At 40.6% G+C, this 18416-nt stretch overlaps 2 protein-coding genes across 4 annotated transcripts; both read right to left on the bottom strand.

Annotated features, from left to right (window-relative positions):
• Nucleotides 1-200: 200 nt before the first annotated feature.
• Nucleotides 201-15722, bottom strand: pex1 (peroxisomal biogenesis factor 1). Of its 3 annotated transcripts, XM_056398820.1 has the most exons (28): nt 14932-15722; nt 14605-14763; nt 13857-13961; nt 13609-13760; nt 13328-13432; nt 10120-10266; nt 9894-9977; nt 9601-9715; nt 8633-9324; nt 8409-8528; nt 8147-8267; nt 7829-7935; nt 7600-7685; nt 7366-7498; nt 7087-7183; nt 6814-6984; nt 6527-6681; nt 6250-6436; nt 5945-6111; nt 4841-4975; nt 4675-4739; nt 4357-4499; nt 3710-3813; nt 3412-3588; nt 2707-2949; nt 2187-2372; nt 1783-1913; nt 201-554 (listed from the first exon to the last, which is right to left on the bottom strand). In XM_056398820.1, the coding sequence occupies exons 1-28, from the start codon at nt 15005-15007 to the stop codon at nt 470-472; spliced, it is 4248 nt and encodes a 1415-aa protein (XP_056254795.1). In that variant the 5' UTR covers nt 15008-15722; the 3' UTR covers nt 201-469. The 3 variants fall into 3 exon arrangements, with proteins under 3 accessions (XP_056254795.1, XP_056254793.1, XP_056254794.1); XM_056398818.1 differs by lacking the exons at nt 13328-13432; nt 13609-13760; nt 13857-13961; nt 14605-14763; nt 14932-15722 and adding an exon at nt 11046-11244; XM_056398819.1 differs by lacking the exons at nt 201-554; nt 1783-1913; nt 2187-2372; ... (18 more) ...; nt 9894-9977; nt 10120-10266 and adding an exon at nt 13076-13239.
• Nucleotides 15723-15856: 134 nt separating this feature from the next.
• On the bottom strand, nt 15857-18178 carry LOC130183436 (zinc finger protein 420-like). Its single transcript, XM_056398823.1, has 2 exons — nt 18004-18178; nt 15857-17214 (listed from the first exon to the last, which is right to left on the bottom strand). Exons 1-2 carry the CDS (start codon nt 18176-18178, stop codon nt 16262-16264), a joined length of 1128 nt encoding a protein of 375 aa, XP_056254798.1. The 3' UTR covers nt 15857-16261.
• Nucleotides 18179-18416: the final 238 nt, after the last annotated feature.

Here is an 18416-nt window from a genome sequence, read left to right as displayed (position 1 = left end):
TAAGTAAATCAAATCATTGTATGAAATTATTTCAAAACCACAACTGAATCAACTTTTTAACTAACTAAAAAAGTTTTAACTTATTTAGTAAACTTGGAGTCAAGAGTTAAAAACAATTTACTGTGTCTCCATCCAGTGGTTGTAAACAGGAAATAAAGCAGTTCACCATCAGCTCATAAAATAAAAGAGACTCTGAAGTATCAATTTTTAATTATAACAATTTTATATTTTATAGTCCAACATTATACATATGTACAGTAATTACATTTCAAGCAGTTAAATGGTTCATTCATATATCAACAGAAAACAATAAATTCAAATATTTATATGAATCATATTAATTTATAGAGTTTTTACAGCTCTGAAACTGTTAAACTCCACTGATTGTTAAATCAATTATCAATGCATCACCACTTTTATTCATAAATATCAAACTAGTGAATTAAGTGAGTCAGACTAATGTGTTTGTTCAAGCTAAGGTCACACGTTGTCCGGGCTTAAATGTGACAGAATGAACTGATTTTCCGCCTCCTGAACCGCCAAAGCCTTCATATCTTTAAAAAAAAAAGAAAGAAAGAAAAGGATTTATTAAAACACTGTTTCCATCACAATTGCCATAAAATACCAACAGCTAGATTTGATTGATTGACTGACACAAGAAAGGATCTACAGCTGTCTTGTTTTTTCCAGCATTAAAGGGATAGTTTGGGTTATTTGACATGGGGGTTGTGCGAGGTAGTCATGCATTGTCAGTGTATTACCTGCAGTAGATTTAGATCAGTGTGCTGCCAGTTAAGAGAGGCAGCAGGGAACATGGCACACAGACAGAGCTACTGTGCATGGGGCCAGCAGAAAAAAATGTGTTTTAAACATTTTTTTTTAAATTTTTTTTAAACAATCGAAACAATCCAATATCCATTTAAATGTATGCTTCATGTAGAATATTTTCAGTGTGTTATCTTTTCGTCAAAATAGCACTTTCCTTTGGTATTTTTCTCAACCACTGAACCACCATATTCCTATGCACAAGCGCACCTACGACACACACTGCATTACGTCTGAGATGCAGGTCAGCTGAGTGAATCAGAAAGAGCTAAACTTCACTTTGTTTTGACAGGAGGATAACATGCTGAAAATATTCTACATGAAGTATACATTTAAACGGATATTGGACTGTTTCTGTGGCCATCTTTTAAAAATGCCGAAAATAAATTTTTTCTGCTGGCCCCCTGCACAGCAACACATCACTCTGCTTCTGTGTCGGTATTCCCGGCTGCCTCTTGTAACTGGCATCTCGCTGATCTGAATATACTGCAGGTAACATACTGACTATGCATGACTAACTCACACAACCCCACGTAAAATAACCCAAACTATCCCTTTTAATAAGTCATTTATTCATTCATTTGACACATGAGATGACTCAGCAGCTATATATAGTTGACTCATAGTCGAAAACATGCTGAATATTGTGAGAAGAATTATTCTATTGATTAATATTCCTCTTGCTGCTATTTGGTAACAATTTTGAAACATCAGTTTATTAAATGTTTTTCATTTCCTCCTGTAGGTGAGACTTCAAATGTTTGATCAATTTCATGGCCAACTGAACTTATTCAAGACACTTTTTTTTTCTCTCCCCAAAATAACTGGACAACTGTTAAATGACTGAATGAATGAATCTGCTTTTGTAACAATGGTTTCTTCTGTCAACATCAGTGTGACTTGTATTGCTGTGACTGTTGCAGAGATTGTGGTCCTGTCTGGTGTCCTGGTACTCACAGTGTTGTGTATCTGCTCCAGTCAGATTTGCTGATAGACGGTCTGGTTGCAGCCAGGGCAGAGTTCACATGGGCTTGACAGAGCAACAGGCCCTGCTGACTGGAGGCTGAATGGACCCGCACACCCTCCTCCTTCACAGACACACACAAACAGTCATGCACACAGCATAAATAAGCAGTTTAACAACATCTTGTTGTACACTAGCCATGAATAGAGTAGTATAGAATAGTATAAACTAGTACTAAATAATATAAAGGTCAAATATTTAAAAAATGAAATATAGATTGTAACAGAGTACAAAAGGCTGTCGTATTGACTGTAGCCATATAGAACCCAATAGAACAACAACAGTTCAACAGAAATCAACAGGAATTAGTATCTTCCTGTCCATTGCTGTCACTTACATTGGCTCTCTTGTAGTTGTACTTGATGTTGTTAATGTCTTGTTGTAGGCGCTCCAACTGCTCAGGGCTCAGCTCTTCATATCCGCTCTGGAGGGAGGACATGTAGGCAGGAGGGAGAGAGCCGCCGGGGTCGCGAACTGATGCCCCGGTGCAGTCCTGGGTCATGGAATTGGGTCCAGAGATGCACTGGGAGTTTTGTCAGGAAATGCAAAGAAACAGAGAAAATGGACAGACCAAAAATTTATGTGAGAAATCAGGTCAAGTCAGGGTCAAGGTTTCAAGTCTTTATGCTACGCTAAGCTAAACATATCCTGTCTCCAGCTCCTTCCTTACACAGACATGAGAGTGATTTTGATGTTCTCATCTTAATCAAAAAAAAAAAGCATATTCAAGCATATCTTGAATGATTCTTTTTGTCTGTTGTTGACTAGTTAACGGGGTGAACTACTGTTATACCTGAAAATGAATAAAATATTAGGAAAAATTTTTTTTTTTGAGGTATCTTGACAGCATTGCTCACCAGTCCTGAAATTGGTGAATTCCCCAACTCTGACTCGTAGGAGCTTCCAAAGTAGAGCCTCCAGACGTTGCTGCGATGTCGTTCGTCTTCTGCTTGGAGATCATCAGGATCCAAGAGAACCATGGACTGGTCCAAACTCATGCCTGGGTCTCCCTCCCCCACTGAATCATCTGAACCACTGCTGTTGTTTGGGAAGATCATGGAGGACAGGCTCATGTCACTGTCTGAGCCAGAGGTCAGCTCCTGATTTTCACACAGAAACAAAGGGCCCAAGTTTAGATACACAAGTACACAGGCACTGTAGCACCCAAAAAAACAAAAGAACAAGCAAAGTAACTTCACTGTGTTTCTGCAGTTTAAGACCGCTTAAATTAAAGTTCATTCTGCCCTTGGCAGTCCTGGCACACTGTTTAAGTTATTCAGTCATATCCTTGTGGCCATTGATGGGAATAATTTGAATTATGCTGTAAACTGATAATGGACTCATAAGTAGAGCAACTCATACATACTGAGATACATACAAAACTTCTTGTTTAATTAGACTTGGGGGACAAAAAACCTGCTTGGCAGCTTCAACATGAACCATAAATAATTTGAAAATGGACTAGCCAACATTTCCCTGCCTTCCTGTTTTATTGTGGCCCAAGGCAACCCAACGCAACAAAGCTCATCATTGGTGGCATTATGAAAATACAATAGACTTACTTGCGGTGTGCTGGTGCCCAAGCTGTTGTGGACGGCTTCCAGCTGTGCGTTGTAGAGCAGGGCCTTCAGGTCTGCCCCGGTGAACTGCTCTGTTGCTGCTGCCAGCTGCTCCAGGTCCACATCAGCAGCCAGGGGGACGCCGGTACTCAGAGCCTTGAGGATCTCCACACGAGACTCCTGAAGATGTGAGACAATTTGTCAGCAGTTGGATCAATAATAGTTGGATAATCCTGCATATGAACTGAGTTTAAAAGTCTTGTCATTAACAGTGTTCATGACTGATTGTAATTCAACACACCAGGTCCGGAGGAGGGCAGTAGAGGGACTTGTCCAGTCGTCCAGGTCTCAACAGGGCTGGGTCAATCAGATCTGGGCGGCTGGTGGCTGCAAGCACGTATACGCCTACAAAAACAAACATGAAGGATTTTCATTTTTTGGAATTCAAGGAGTAGTTTGACATTTTGGGAAATAAGTCTTAGATGAGAAGATTGATATCACTCTCATACCTGTCTGTGGTTACCTGTCTGTGGTTAGCTTATCTTAGTATAAAGACTGAAAGCAGGGGGAAGCAGCTAGCCTGGCTCTCTCCAAAGGTAGGAAAGTCCATCTAAGAGCACATCTAAAGTTCACCAATTAACACAATATCTTGTTTCTTTAGACTGTACAAAAAATTACAAGCTGTGGTTTTATGGAAGGACTTGGAAGTCATTGCTCGCAGACAAGAAGTAATGAAGCACACAACCACTGTAAAACTACAAAAAGTCATTTTTACACTTCAGTTTTCAACTTAAATGTATTTTTTCCAAAATGTTGGACTATTCTTTTAAAAACATAACAGTAGCACTGAATTCACCAGTTAAATACACCAATTTAACCTGTTAACTGTTAAAATGGATTGTCATTATGCAGAACATGCAATAATGTATGTAGCAGTGTGTGGCCTACCCTGTAGTCCCTCTACCCCGTCCAACTGGGTGAGTAGCTGGTTGACCACACGGTCAGTCACACCTGTGCTGTCGTGGCCCCTCCTTGGGGCCAAAGAGTCAAACTCATCAAAGAACAGGATGCATGGTTTGGCTGCTTGTGCCCTGGAACAGAGTGGAGAGTAGTTAGACGGAGAGAAAGTAAATTATTCCAAATATGTGAATGGTTGTTAGCAGGGCTTGTAATTACAATAAATATTTGATGTTACTTATTATATCTGGCAATGAGTCATAATAGAGTGGAAGTGTGGTGTTGGGAGGAGTGTAAATGTTCACTAACCTCTGGAAGACATCACGGACTCCCTGCTCACTCGCGCCGATGTACTTACTCAGAAGTTCGGGTCCCTGGGGAGAGGGAAATATCCTGTGTCACTGAAGATACACGTTGCTCTCTTAAAGAAAGACACACTCTTCTGTTTGAATATATGAGCCAAGGACGAGCCTACCTTGATGCTGATGAAGTTCATACCACTGTCTTTGGCCACAGCCCGGGCCAGCAGGGTCTTCCCTGTACCAGGAGCTCCATACAACAATATTCCTGAGCGATGGCGGATAGGAAGATTGGAGAACAGGATGGGATACTGCAAAGACCCACAGTCAATTATTGTACAATCAGTTGTGTTGAATTTTATACTTTGACAATCGAGTCTGTTGATCTGCATTTAAAAACCTCCTCACATCTGCTGTGATTTAATGTGGAAAATAATGGCTATTGTTTCCTAATCATATTTTTAAGCCAAAATAATTTCCATCAGGGTTAAACTAACAGACTGACATCAGAATTAAAATAACAGTTTAACCCTGATGTCAGTCTTTGGTCTTACAAGACTTAACATACATAATACATACGCTATTATACGTACATAATAGCGCTGGTGTGCTCTGCCACATTTTTTGGGAACTGGCTTAAGGGTTGGGTTTAAAACAAAACAATAGAGAGATGAAGGCTACAAGGGCTGGCAGCATCAGGTATGAACTCAACTGCGATTATTATTTTGAGAGGTGGAAATTTAAGTCAATAAGAAAAGGAAACGGTGTTGGAACTAGGTAATAAGTTAAGTGATTTGTGGAAACCATAGACAAAGCTTAACATCAGGTTAATTTGGTAAAAACAAAGCCACTTTAATATATCATCCATCATATAAATAAATAGGGAATCTTTCTACACAATTACTGATCTAAATGAAACAGAGTGATAGAAATAAACATGATAAATTCAGTGGTGTTGAAATTGAAGGTAAGCTAAATAAGAGTGATGAAATTCATTGTGTGCTGCGACTTCTTAATTAAATAAATCTGGTCAATAAATCAGTTTATATTCATTAACATGAATGTGTTCATATTCATCCCATCTGCTGTTATCGCTTCTTAATTGCTTGTCTTTACAAGAATTAATAGAGTTTATGGTGATAAATGATAAATAGGTTGCCATCACATTCACTTTGGCTATCTCACTTCATGACGTCTACTCCTCCTGTGTGGCACAGTGGAGCTTCCATCTGAGTCTAAACACATCGGGTTGTCTTGCTATTGGCTGCACTGATACTGACCTTGGCAGGGAGCAGTATGGTGTCCATTAACTGCTGCCGCACCTCTCGCAGCCCTCCCACCCTCTCCAGCCCAGTTCCACTTGGGGTGTGGAGGTCTACGCCCCACAATGAGGGAGGCGTGAACCCCTTAAGAGCCTGTGCAAAGTCTCTCCACGACAGACACACCCCTGAGAGATACAGAGCACAGACAAATTGTGTGAAAGTGGCACAATAAACTAGCATTAGCTTAATTAGCGACTTGAATCATGAGGAGCTCTTTTATGTATTCCATCATTGTAGTGTTGTGTAAACAAAGTCTTTGTTACCCTGGTCACTGTGTCCTCTTTGTACAGTGCTAGCGTGGACAGCTCGCTCCAACAGCAGTGCCAAGTCTTGAGGTGCGTAACCTTCTGTTTCCTTGGCAACAGCCCCCAGATCGAGAATCTGTAGAGTCTCTTCAGACAGACTAGACTTTCTGAGGATCAGACGGCGCAGGATCTCTGCTCTCTGGGCCTGCAAACAATAACACACAAACTGTTGTACTGATTTTGTACTTTTTTTACATTTGCTGATGTGTCTGTGGGTTTTTATTTGTGGGATAACCTGGTCTGGTGGCTGGATGTTTACAAATCCCTGGATGAAGTGGGACCCCTGCACTTCAGTCAGCGAGGGGTGGAGAGAGTGCTCACTCTGGCTGGTGATGATCAGACACACCAGGCTGGAGTGAACCACCACCTCATCCACCGCATCCTTCAGACCTGCAGTCACAAAGAGACTGGAAGAATTAACATCAAGGCCAGAAATAATTACCAATACTGCCTGTAATCATATATTGTGACAAAAAAAAAAAAAAAAAAAAACACATACAAATAAAAAAATGTATGGTTTACTCTGTGCAATGTGCTGTTGCAGCAGCGCCTCAGGACCCTGCTCATGTTCAGGTGAGGATGGTGCCCCTGTCACATGATCCAAGTCATCGAGAAGAACAACTGAAGGCTGCCTCCACTCTGCCTGTTCAAAAATATCCTGCAGCATCTGTCTCACAGTTTCTGCCCTTTTGCCTAAAAATAAATTTGTTAGTTCATGATGGTTTCTGATAAATAAAGCCAAGTTTTCTAACCAGTCAGGCTATCATTAAGTGTGGGTATGGAGTAATTGTTGACCTTGTAGCTTTCTGCAGTCCACCACCTCCACATGTGCATCCAAGTCTTCTCTAGCTTTCCTGCAGAGGGCTCGGGACAGAGTGCTCTTTCCACTCCCCTTTGAGGAGAATAAGTAACAACGTCACATAATTTAGGAAAATGTAAATGTCGGTTCTTAAAAATCACTGTAGACTTGAATTTACTCTGTAAAAAATAAAAATACATTAAAAAAATGTAAAAAATATTTGTGTTGTAGGCAGCAATATTTAAAGATTTCATTATTGTTATTTAAGGAAACACCTTAGCACCAGTGATGAGTAGAGCTCCTCCTTGGAGCCCCTGTCCAGTCTTACAGAGCTCTCTCGAGAGGGGACTAGCCAGAAGGCTGTTGGAGATGAACTGAAATCCAGTCCTGCTAAGATCATCGATCCCACTGGAGAGAGATGAAGGAGTGAGAGATATAGAGGGAAATTAAAGCAGAAATATATCCTTGTTTAAAATTATGCAAAGGCTCAGAAATAGCTACAGACTTACCCAAGAATGGTGAGGGAGGGAAGCTCTGGGTTGGGTGTTTCAGCTACAGCTTTCACAGCTGGCGTGGTTACTGACTCTCTGTCTACCTGAGGGTGACACACAGTGACAACTGTGAACAACACCACTGAGACTTTTAAATATATATTTTTTTTGTCATCTGCATTAAGTAATCTGTTTTTGTGGAAATTGGCATATTGATGAGCCGAACACAATATGTGCATGTTCATACCTGTATGTCTTCCTTCCGGATTATAGTGTGCGCTAATAGAAACAGCTGGTCCGGAGGATCATTGGCTGGTTCTGGTTTCAGCACAGTTAAAGCAAACTCTAACTTTGCTTTACATAAGAAAAAAGAGAACAGAGACATTTTATTGCAGCTGAAAGTACTGTAATTTTAATGGTGCATTATGATTTTAGCCTCTTTGATAGCTAACATTTTGGGAATTTTATCACATAATCATCTGCAGATTTGTCTGTAGATGATTTACAAATATATTACTGACAAGCTTGTAAAAAAAAAAAAAAAAAAAGTGTAGAAATGAATCACCATCAGTTCCATGTAGGAGGACGGTGCCAGACCGTGGAGTCAGACAGGCTAAAGGTTCATGACTCTGAGTGTGCAGCCAACCAAGGAAAGCTGTCTGGATCTCCCCATCGTCTTCCTCAGTCTGAAGAGAAAATGTCAGAGATCACACAGACTTAAGGGAAAAGGGTGAATTCAATTTTATTCAGCTTTGAACAAATGAAACGTGTTGATACTTGATGATGCATACCACACTGTAGCTTCAGATGGCTTCTCCAGCACTCACCAGTGGTTTCAGAGGTTTGAGACGAATAATGGAGGCCACTTTGATAGTTGATTTCACTGGCTTTATTCTAACTGTTGAATGTGGGACGATATTCAACCTGGCAGGCAGGGGCTGTGGGATCTGAAGAAAAAATCATAATTTTTGTAAGAAAGTTTACATAGCAGCAGAGCACTGAACTCAAATCAAAATGGACCAACTATTATTCTGTTGAAAAGCATACTTACCCATACTCGTCCACTATGGATTTCTCCCTTGTTGGGACTCCTTTGTTTGCCTGCTAGCTTCTCAATACAATGGCACACCACCCTGACCACCATGACCTCCTCTTCTTTCATCTTTTCACCTCCATCCACAGAAGCAGCAACTTTAGTAACTCCTGTGTTCTTCCGTTTGTCCATGGCCTGCTTGGCTTTGTTTCTTGTTTCTTTAGGTGAAGGAACTTTGGAGAGTAGGCCATACGTCACTGGAGACTGGCCTCCAATTAGTCCAGCATTTAGTCCCTGCCTCCAAGGAAATAAATGAATAACCCCAGTTGCAACGTGGCTTATGGTGCAAAGAGAGTCAGGAGGCACACCGCTCACTCTGTAGGTAGAGTCAGTGAGGAGGGCAGGGATGCCAGGGACTGGTGGTAGCTCTTTAATGGGGTCATAAGTGCCTTTTATCATGTAGCGTAGGAGGCTCCTCAGGTCAGCTATACCACCCCACTGGTGGCTTTGAGGGACATGAGCAGTATTTTCTAACGACTGTCCCACGGAGGAGGAGAGATCAGGGACTTTCTCTCTTTGAAGATGCTGCTTCTCGCTGCGCCTCACCGGAGAACCACTGAGGTCACCAATTCCAGAACGGCTCTTCGGAGAGACAACTAGTTCTGTGAACTGTTCCAGGCGACCATAGGGCACAGATGGCGAAAGTGACGCTGCACAGAGTAAGAGACAGATCAAACCGTGTTCATGAATATTATTTATGGATATGACCAAGACAAATGCTTTCTTAAGTAAACTTCACTCCCTGAAACCACAGACCTGCAATATTTTAGGATTATTACATGATAAAAAAGTACATTTTTGGTCATAAAGTTATCAAAGCTTATGTTTCATCTCATGAATTTCCCAGTTTTGGATAAGTCATAGTGCATTAACTGACTGACTGCGACTGATAAAAAAAAGATCATAATTATTGTATTAACGCTGACCTATTCGGATGTAGATGGCTGTGTGGCTGTCCACCCACACAGGAAATATGGCATCTTGGAACACCACTCTGATCTGATCTAACAGCTGCTGCTCCAGTGCAGCGCTGTGAAGCTCCTGGAGGTGTCAATCAGAGGAAACCAATGATAAATTAATACTTCTTAAAATTGATTTTGGGTCACAATCCTGTCCCTGACAGGTCTTCTCGCAGTAATTAGAGAGTGTATTTAAATGTAATGTATATTGTATGTAGACATTAGGTTCCACATTACTCAAAGTCACTATGTTCACCCACCAGGATCTCCCAGTCATCAGATGACAGAGGCTCCACAAACACTTGATGCACTGATGACACCTGGTGACATGGTCTCAGGAAGCCCTGAGGGAAACCACACAACCAGTCAAGTCAATACAAAGCATGAACACTAACTAACAATTACTTTAAACCATCAAAGGATGTGTCTTATAGAGATAACAAATAATTCATGTGAGAGAAAAAAATCCTCACAGTAGAGGCCTACCTGCTCTCCATCTTTCAGTCCCAGCTTTTCTCCAAGTTGCCGACATAGCTCCACTTTATGGCTGTCAAAGCTAGAGGAGGTTCTGTTTTGAGTCCAGCTGAGGAACAGTGGAGACCCATGGCCCCAGGACAACTCCAAAGCTTGGTTCTGAAAAACAGACAAAGCACTTTTTTTTCTGTAGTCCAATTAAAGCAATCAATGACAGAGTTAATGCAAGATTGATTTCTGTGTAAAGATGTCAAACTGGAGGAGAGGAGGGTTGAGCCAATATTTTCTCTGATCAATCAGCCAAACAGAAAGGGAGAAAATAATGTACAAATAGCATGGGAACTATTTAATTCCCTCAAATTATATCACACAACTGTCATCTGAAAGATAGGGTTCTTTATATGTTTATAAAGATGCTAATGACCATAACAAAACAGATTACAAGACAGTGCAGTAATTCATAAGAACGCATTAGCATTCGCCCCGTCTCCTGCTCCATTTCTAATGTAATGTTTTGTCACCACCAAGTGAGACTGCAAGAGAACAACTACAAAAACGGAAATGGAAACCAACAGTGAAGATACGAACTAACATACAACTGGTACCTTCAGAAGACAGTAACGATATTTGTTATTCGTTACTATCGGCTGAATTGTTATTAACCCTGAACAGAGAGCACATGAATTTGCTACTGCTGACAACACTTAACCCCCCCATGTGCAGACAAGGGGGGATAACTGTGAGTAGAAGGTATCGGAAACTGACAACAACGTTAAATCCGTGTAAAAGAAAGGAAATGAACAACAGACGCTGGAAACGCCCTATACAATGTTTTTGTTAACAGGTTAACATTTTGCTTGAAGGTTATTTCAGCAAATTTCTACTGATGACAGACTGATTATATTGACATCTGGATAGCTAGCTTTAAGCTAATTTACCTCGTTCAGGGAAAGATGCGATATCAGCCTCGAGGGGAGGTGAAGAAAGCAGTTTTTTGTGTTGTTGAAAACAATAGTTACAGGTTGAATGCCCTGATTATTAAACATAATTTCCACATTGCCTGACTAGTTCTGTAATTACCAGACAGGTTGATCAGCTAACGTTAAATGTGCAAAAGTTCAGTCAATCGATGTGATCTGGCTGTGTCCAGCTAGACCAAAGCAGTTGATGTTGAGCTACACTACTTTTCAAAATAAGATATTATACATGGAGACGCCACGAAACAAATGCAAGCGAGAAAGAATGTGCTCTTATTTTGAAGTGTGCCAACCGGAAACTTATTTCGAGAAACATGGCGGCGCCTGTCGGCAATAGTTCAGGCTGTTGGGGCGTCCCAGAGGTTTATAAACACCATGAACAGCGAAAAGTATGCATTTCTAGACCAAAGTATAGGGAGGGAAGGAAAGCAAAAGCGGTTAAGGTAAGAAAATGGTCCTATCTACTAAATATCAGCAAGGAAAACACAATGACAACACAAGCTATGAGACAGTCAAGCTGTAGGGTAAACGTCACTTAAAATAAAAAGACAATACAAATAATCTATGTATTTACAGACTTATCATTATCATCCTGCCAACCGTTATCATTAGCATACTACAGTTTGTTGATTTGCTCCCACTGCACCTTAGTAAGTGTTGCGGAAGTGTTTGTGCATATTTGTCTTGTGCATTATCGACAGGTTTACACCATCAATTTAGAGTCCCGTTACCTGATGGTCCAAGGGGTCCCGGCCATTGGAGTGATGACAGAGCTGATCCAGCTGTGTGCCCTGTACGGAGATGTGGAGGAGTACAGGCCCCTGGATGAGTATCCTGCTGAGGACTTCACAGAGGTCTACCTTGTCAAGTTCCAGAAACTCACAAGTGCCAGGTTCAGGATCTGACTGACCCTCTTCATTTCACTTCACTGGCAAAGTTGAAAATACCTGCTAAAAACATTTTTCTCAAAAATGTCTGTTACAGAGCAGCCAAGCGTCACATGGATGAAAAGAGTTTCTATGGTGGTGTGCTGCATGTGTGCTACGTCCCAGAATATGAGACTGTGGAAGACACCAGGCTAAAACTGCAGGACCGGAGGAGATACGTAATGAGGGCTGCCCAGAATAAAGGTACCAATACACCTCTGATGTTCCTATGTTTTGTTTGTTTTATATCCTAGTCCTGAAGATACAAAATTGTTTTTCAATTGTTCAGTTGGTTGATACTAAGTTTTTTCCTTTAATTTTATTGTCTCGAAGCAAGAGAAAAGGAACAGGAGGCAGCAAATGAAAAGCCCACAACATCAAACACAGCAGAGAAGATCATAGCCAGACATGATCAAATGCCTAACAATGATAATACAGGGGAGACTTCAAACATCAGCCATTATTCAAGCTTTCCTTTATTGCCATTACCTCCCCAGGAACATTATTACCATGGATATAAAAATCAATATGGGACTATACCAACAGAAGACCGAATGGGGACATTGCATAATGCCACAATCTGCACAAAACAGCAGCCAGTGCAGAGTTTAAGCTTTAGTCAAACCTCTTCAGAGAGAGAAAGAGGCACAGAACATAGACTGACTCCAAATCAGGCTCCTGCAGTCAGATTTGTCCCAAGGACCACACACTTAGAGAACAGGAAACGCAAAATGGAAGAGGCAGCAGAGCACTCACTGACTGATGTTTCTGGAAAAAATGAGACTTTGATTGGGCCAAAGTTACCTGAACCCCCTAAACTGGACATGGATGATGAATCATTGAACACAACTGTCAGCCTAATCCGGAATGCAATGAAACAGGTAACCTATGATCTGATTTGGTTGTAGCAATTCAGAACAAAATTAAGTTTTCACTGCAGTCTAGATGTCATAATTTATGCCAGTAAAATCACTGTCATCATCTTTTCTCAGGTGGAAGCAGTTCCTGACGTCAAACCAGTGGAGAAAAAGATGAAACCACGTCGTCGGATTTGATCACACCAGCTCAGTTTCTCATGGCAACTTGTTTTTATTTACACATTTGCATCACAATGCAAACAGTTATGAACTTTTGAATGAAAGAAGGCACAGCTGAAAATGCACATGAATATGATTTCTTCATGGTTCCAGTTGTTCCTGAAATACACGCTGCTCAAATATCTCAATACTCTGAGAAGGAAGAAAAACAGAATGTAAGATTAAGATGTTCTAGTATAAATGTATTACATTTCTCATCAACCCTGTAATTTGGGATTACCGTGGTGTCAGGGAGGCAGGTTCCAAAAGCTTCAAGTAATAGGTTCTCCTCTCTCACTGCCTTTTCAAAGTCACCAAAAGACAGCCTGCCATCATGGTCATGGTCCTGTGAATGGAAACATATATTGGCAATAGGCTTGTGGTCAACTTCTATTTTATAATGATGTCATTGCCCTCTGAAACAGTGACACATGATGCTAGTTTTTCAGGTTTGAGGAAGTTGCACAGAGAGTGTATGTAGAAGTAACTCAACAGCTGTTTGAGCTGCAACTATAACCTTACCATCTTCTTTAGTGTGATCTCCACCAGGTCTTTGATTCCTTCATCTGGGTCCTCTTCTGTGGGCTGTCTGATGAGGCTGTTCTTCAGCATGTGAAACATCTCCTCCCTTGAGATGTAATTGTCACCATTCAAGTCGTACACATGAAAGCAGTCTGAGCCATGCAAAAATGGAAGAGTTATTACTCGCATAATAATTTGTAACTCAGATTTTTATGTGTGGGAGAGTAAAGCTAAGCACTGAACATTACATTTTATTTTTTCATCCAAGGTCCCTCGAAGGAAAACAGACAGTCCTTCAATCCACTCTTTTATACCCACAAAGCCGTCATTGTCGTTGTCAAATGTCCTGAATACTGTAGGACAGATAATCAGTGACAATTCTAAGAACATGCCCAGTTACAATATTATCAAACTGCCGCAAGTTATTTATGAATCCGTAAATTCCAATTCATTTCCATACAATCTAAAACGTTTCCTAGAAAGACCCACATAATTTGGTACTAACTACAGGTAAACTAGAGCATGGTCAGTTGGTACACTTTTTCTAGCACAACCTTGAGTCTTTTTTTTGGATAATAGCAGATAAGCTGAATATGTGAAATGTGTCTCCTAACAATCAAATCAGCATACATGAAGAATAAAGTTTCCAACAATAAATAAATGAGTAATAAATGTTCGCTGGCGTTTAACTTGAGCAAATTCTTTCATGGAAATGCATCTGGATGCATCAACACACCTAACAGAACTAAGCAAAATAACTAATAAAAATAACAATATTCATCTAATATCTAATTAGGCTACTTAGAACATTAGAGACAAACATATATATAGTTCTTTCCAAGAAACTCAACAATTAAGAGAAAATAACGGACCTGTAAAATAAAGTGTCACATGAATCTTATTTTTTATCCTTCAAAGTATGAAATATTTCTCATTTTACACACTACATTCAAATCCAAATTTTTCCTCAAATATAATTGTCAGTAGACAGAATACCTCCGTCCATGATCATGTCATCGGTCATCCCAAAGACGTTGTGCAGGATGCTCCTGAACTTCGCTCTGTCCAGGCCGGTGACTGCTCTCCGCGGAGCAGCAGGCTCCCCCAGGAGTACAGTGAACTCTCGGATAAGGCACTCAATCTCTGTTTTATTGACTAGGATCATAGGAGCAATGACTGACTTTTCACGCTCTACATGACATTTTTCATTTTTATTGTAGTTCATTAAAACAAATGGATTTAGAACGCACCTACTGGCACAACAAACTAGCTTAGTTTTATCATTGGATACTTAGACAAGAGAAGTTTTAACTGAGTACTCACAGTGCTCCACTTGTTTAGAGATTGTTTCTGCGACAGTCTGTTTTAACTTTCTGTTCATAGCAGACATTTCTGACATTTTTTGAGGCAGGACGCCGGGCAGGATGAGTACAGGTCCTCCGACAGGGGCGATGTTGACAACCCGTCGCCATGGCAACCGCGTAGTATTCAAGCTGGTGCTACTGCATGAAAAGGACCGTGATAACAGCGCTCACATAAAGCAGGGGGAAATGCTTTCGATTTGCTGGTTAAGAGGAATTTTTTGTAGGGACGTCCTTACACTGGCTTGATTTTTCCGGCAGCAATGCAGCTTTTTTTTTTTTTTTTTTTTTTTTTTTTTACAATGTATATACACGCATGTTTGTAAAATACGTTAGCTTTGCTTTATGTTTGTGCTTTCTCTCCCCTATTTTATTTTAAGAATGATAGTAGAAAGAAAAGCTGAGACATGAACACTGTTGTTCCCCTGCCTGTCTTTCCAGAATGACTTTGACCACTGAAGAGCTAGCTTGATATGCACAGGGCTTAAGGAAATGCTGAGAATGCACATATTTAGTTTTAAAATGACCAATAAAATCGTTTCCAGAATATGCATCAAGTGCATGGTTAGAAATCAACCAGTGAGGCACTCCTTTTGCATATGCCTATAATTTCTTCCCTTATAGGCTTGTTTAATCTCAAATCAAAAATTTAATTTATTTTTTTAACCTAATGGTTTTGATTCTACCATTGTAATTTCCTCTTCACAGTTACTCTCAAACCTTTCAAGCCATCTCTTCACTGTAAATCAGTTCATTTGAGTCAGCTGCTTAAAATGTGAAGCACAGGTCAAAAATGCGTGTTTGCCTCAGCTACTCATTTGTGAGAGAAAATATGGCAGCTTCAGCAATGCCAGTTTACACAATATAAACTACATTCAGAATCAAAATTAAAGTTGGAGTTTAAAAGTTTATTAACAAGGTCTAATCAGCTACAGGAACCAGGCACTTAGGATGACTTTTAAGCTATTTAAAACTCCGCATCACCAGTCAGATGACGTGAAGAGACACTACACACTGAAATACATTTACCACTTGAAATGTATTAAATGTCAGGGTTGTACATATGGAAATATCATTTTACACTAACCCATAATATATTTACAATAACTTACAAAAATGTATTAAAATGAATTTCCCCTAGGGGATAAATAAAGTATCTATCTGTCTATCTAAAATGAATCATTACTTACACTTCATGTGGTTTTCCTCTTAAATCTGCAACCATTTTATAATGGCAGCTTCATTTTTTTACCCAAAAAACTTGGATATCTTATGACAGCAGTCCTAAAATCTTATAAAGGCAGACTGACAGAACTTCTTAACACACTCCTCGTGCTTGAACTCATGTCACCTGTATGTACAGCCATGTGTTTTGTCATTAAATTATTTCGACTGAACTTTTTTTCACACACTTTGCAGCTGTATGGTTTCTCACCTGTATGGATTCTCATATGTACATTCAAGTTTCCCACATGACGGAACTCTTTTCCACAAATCCTGCAACGGTACGGCTTCTCCTCCGTGTGAATCCTCATGTGCACAGTCACGCTGTTGCCATGTCGAAACTCTTTACCACACACTTCACAGCTGAATAGTTTCTCCCCTGTGTGGATTTGAGTGTGTGTTGCTAGATGTGCACTGTGGCTGAATTCTTTGCCACAGAAACGACAGCAATAAGATTTGTTTCTTCTCTTTGTCTCTTTATTTGGTGGAGTTGGGCTATGTGGTTCAGAACTTTCAGTCAGCTGGATTTCCCCTGTGTGGTTCTGCATGTGGACTTTCATGTCTTTACTGATACTGTAGCCTGTCAGTGTTTCTAAACTCAACTCAGGCCCCGTGTTATTTAGAGTTACAGCACAACCTGGCAGAAAAGTCCAACATTCACCACTTGACAGAGAGTTTCCCTCAACCTTTCTGTGGTCCGCTGAGGAGCTAGGTACAGGCTTTCTGTCTTCATTCCCTGTATCATGAGTTTGCAACTCACTCACGTCTGAGTAAATGCAACTCTTCATACAGGTGGGAGTCAGTTTCAAACTGCTAGCTTCGGAGTCCTCCATATCCGATAGCTGTTGTCTCCCTGGACTGATCCATGGCTCTTGCTGTTCCTGTTTGATTTCTGGAGGCTCCAGGACCAGCAGGCCACAGTCCTTGTAGCCAACAGTAGGGCTGTTGTGGCAGCTCTCAGGATTCCACTCCTCCCTGGAGTGTTTCTGCTCATGTGCACAGACAAAGACCTGCGGTGGGTCTGTTAAGAGGAAAAGGTGAGAAATTTGCTTGAACTCAGTTTGCCCAGTTTGTTTTTTTTTTTTGTTGTTTTTTTGTTCTGTTTTTTAACCTAGATAACAGTTTACCTTCATTTAAGATGAGAGAATATTTGGCTAGTCAGTCGTCGGTAGCAGCATGGACAGGTCATACTCACTGGAAGCACACCCAGATGAGCTGCTGTCAGGAGCCCCAGAGCAGGAAGGGCACTTCTTACTGGCACCAATGATCATAGGGCTTCAATATCTTTGAGCAGTACATCATTACTGTGTGGCTCTGGATAAAACTTTTAAGGTAAGAAATTGGTGTTTTTGAGATCTGCTAAAAGAAACTGAAGAATAGTATGTGCATGAGTGCAACCATAATCTGCAAATTATAAGGATATACAGCCTAATAATTAAGTCTCAATAATCAAGTTTGATTAATATATGTTATGGTTGGTGGGGTCTCTTTATCAGCTATATCTGCCCTTGCATTGCGTCACACATATGGTTTTGAGAAACACATTTATACCGCAGAACTTTACCGTTTTTTTTTTATCCTTTACTTGCTTTTGTCTTGTTGAAAACATGGCGCCTACATTACCCACAATGCCTAACTCTGACAGTTTGGTCTAGACTGTTCAAGGTGTGTTATGCTAGAAAGGACGAATCCAGCCTCAAGCAGAGGGAGGGAGCGGGTTCCACTTCCTTCCAATTCATCACCCCCTAATATTTTTATTCTAAATTTGTATTCTAAAGCCCCAAGCCGCCGCCAACACAAACAAACAAACCTTCGCTATGTAACGGCACTTCTTGTTTAAGTCCATGTTGGTCGTCGTCTCCTTTGGAGCGAGCAGCTTCCTCTTCGCACTCTATGATCGTCTTCTGCACCGCTGTGAAGATCTCCTCTGCTGCCGCACTCAGCCGCTCACCGATGAACTGCTTCAGCAGCTGCATCCGAGACATTTTAGACACTAATCAACTCTCACTTAAAACACACAGTCCATTGGTTTCGGTGTGCCAAGCAGGATAAAAATATAAGGTCCCTAAATCCGGCTAAAACCTTCAAAATAAAAGTACAAGTACACAAAACGTAACTGTTAAAGTAGGCGACAGCTAATTGGTATTCGAGGGATTGTAAAGGCACCTAATTCATCATTGCCATTTATTTGTTTTTCTTTTGCTCGAGGCGATTAGTGTTCAT

Source organism: Seriola aureovittata, chromosome 16, assembly GCF_021018895.1.
Source record: "Seriola aureovittata isolate HTS-2021-v1 ecotype China chromosome 16, ASM2101889v1, whole genome shotgun sequence".
Classification (NCBI taxonomy): Eukaryota; Metazoa; Chordata; class Actinopteri; order Carangiformes; family Carangidae; genus Seriola; species Seriola aureovittata.
Note: the sequence above shows the minus strand (reverse complement) of the source record. Positions and strands in the feature narration are given on the sequence as shown.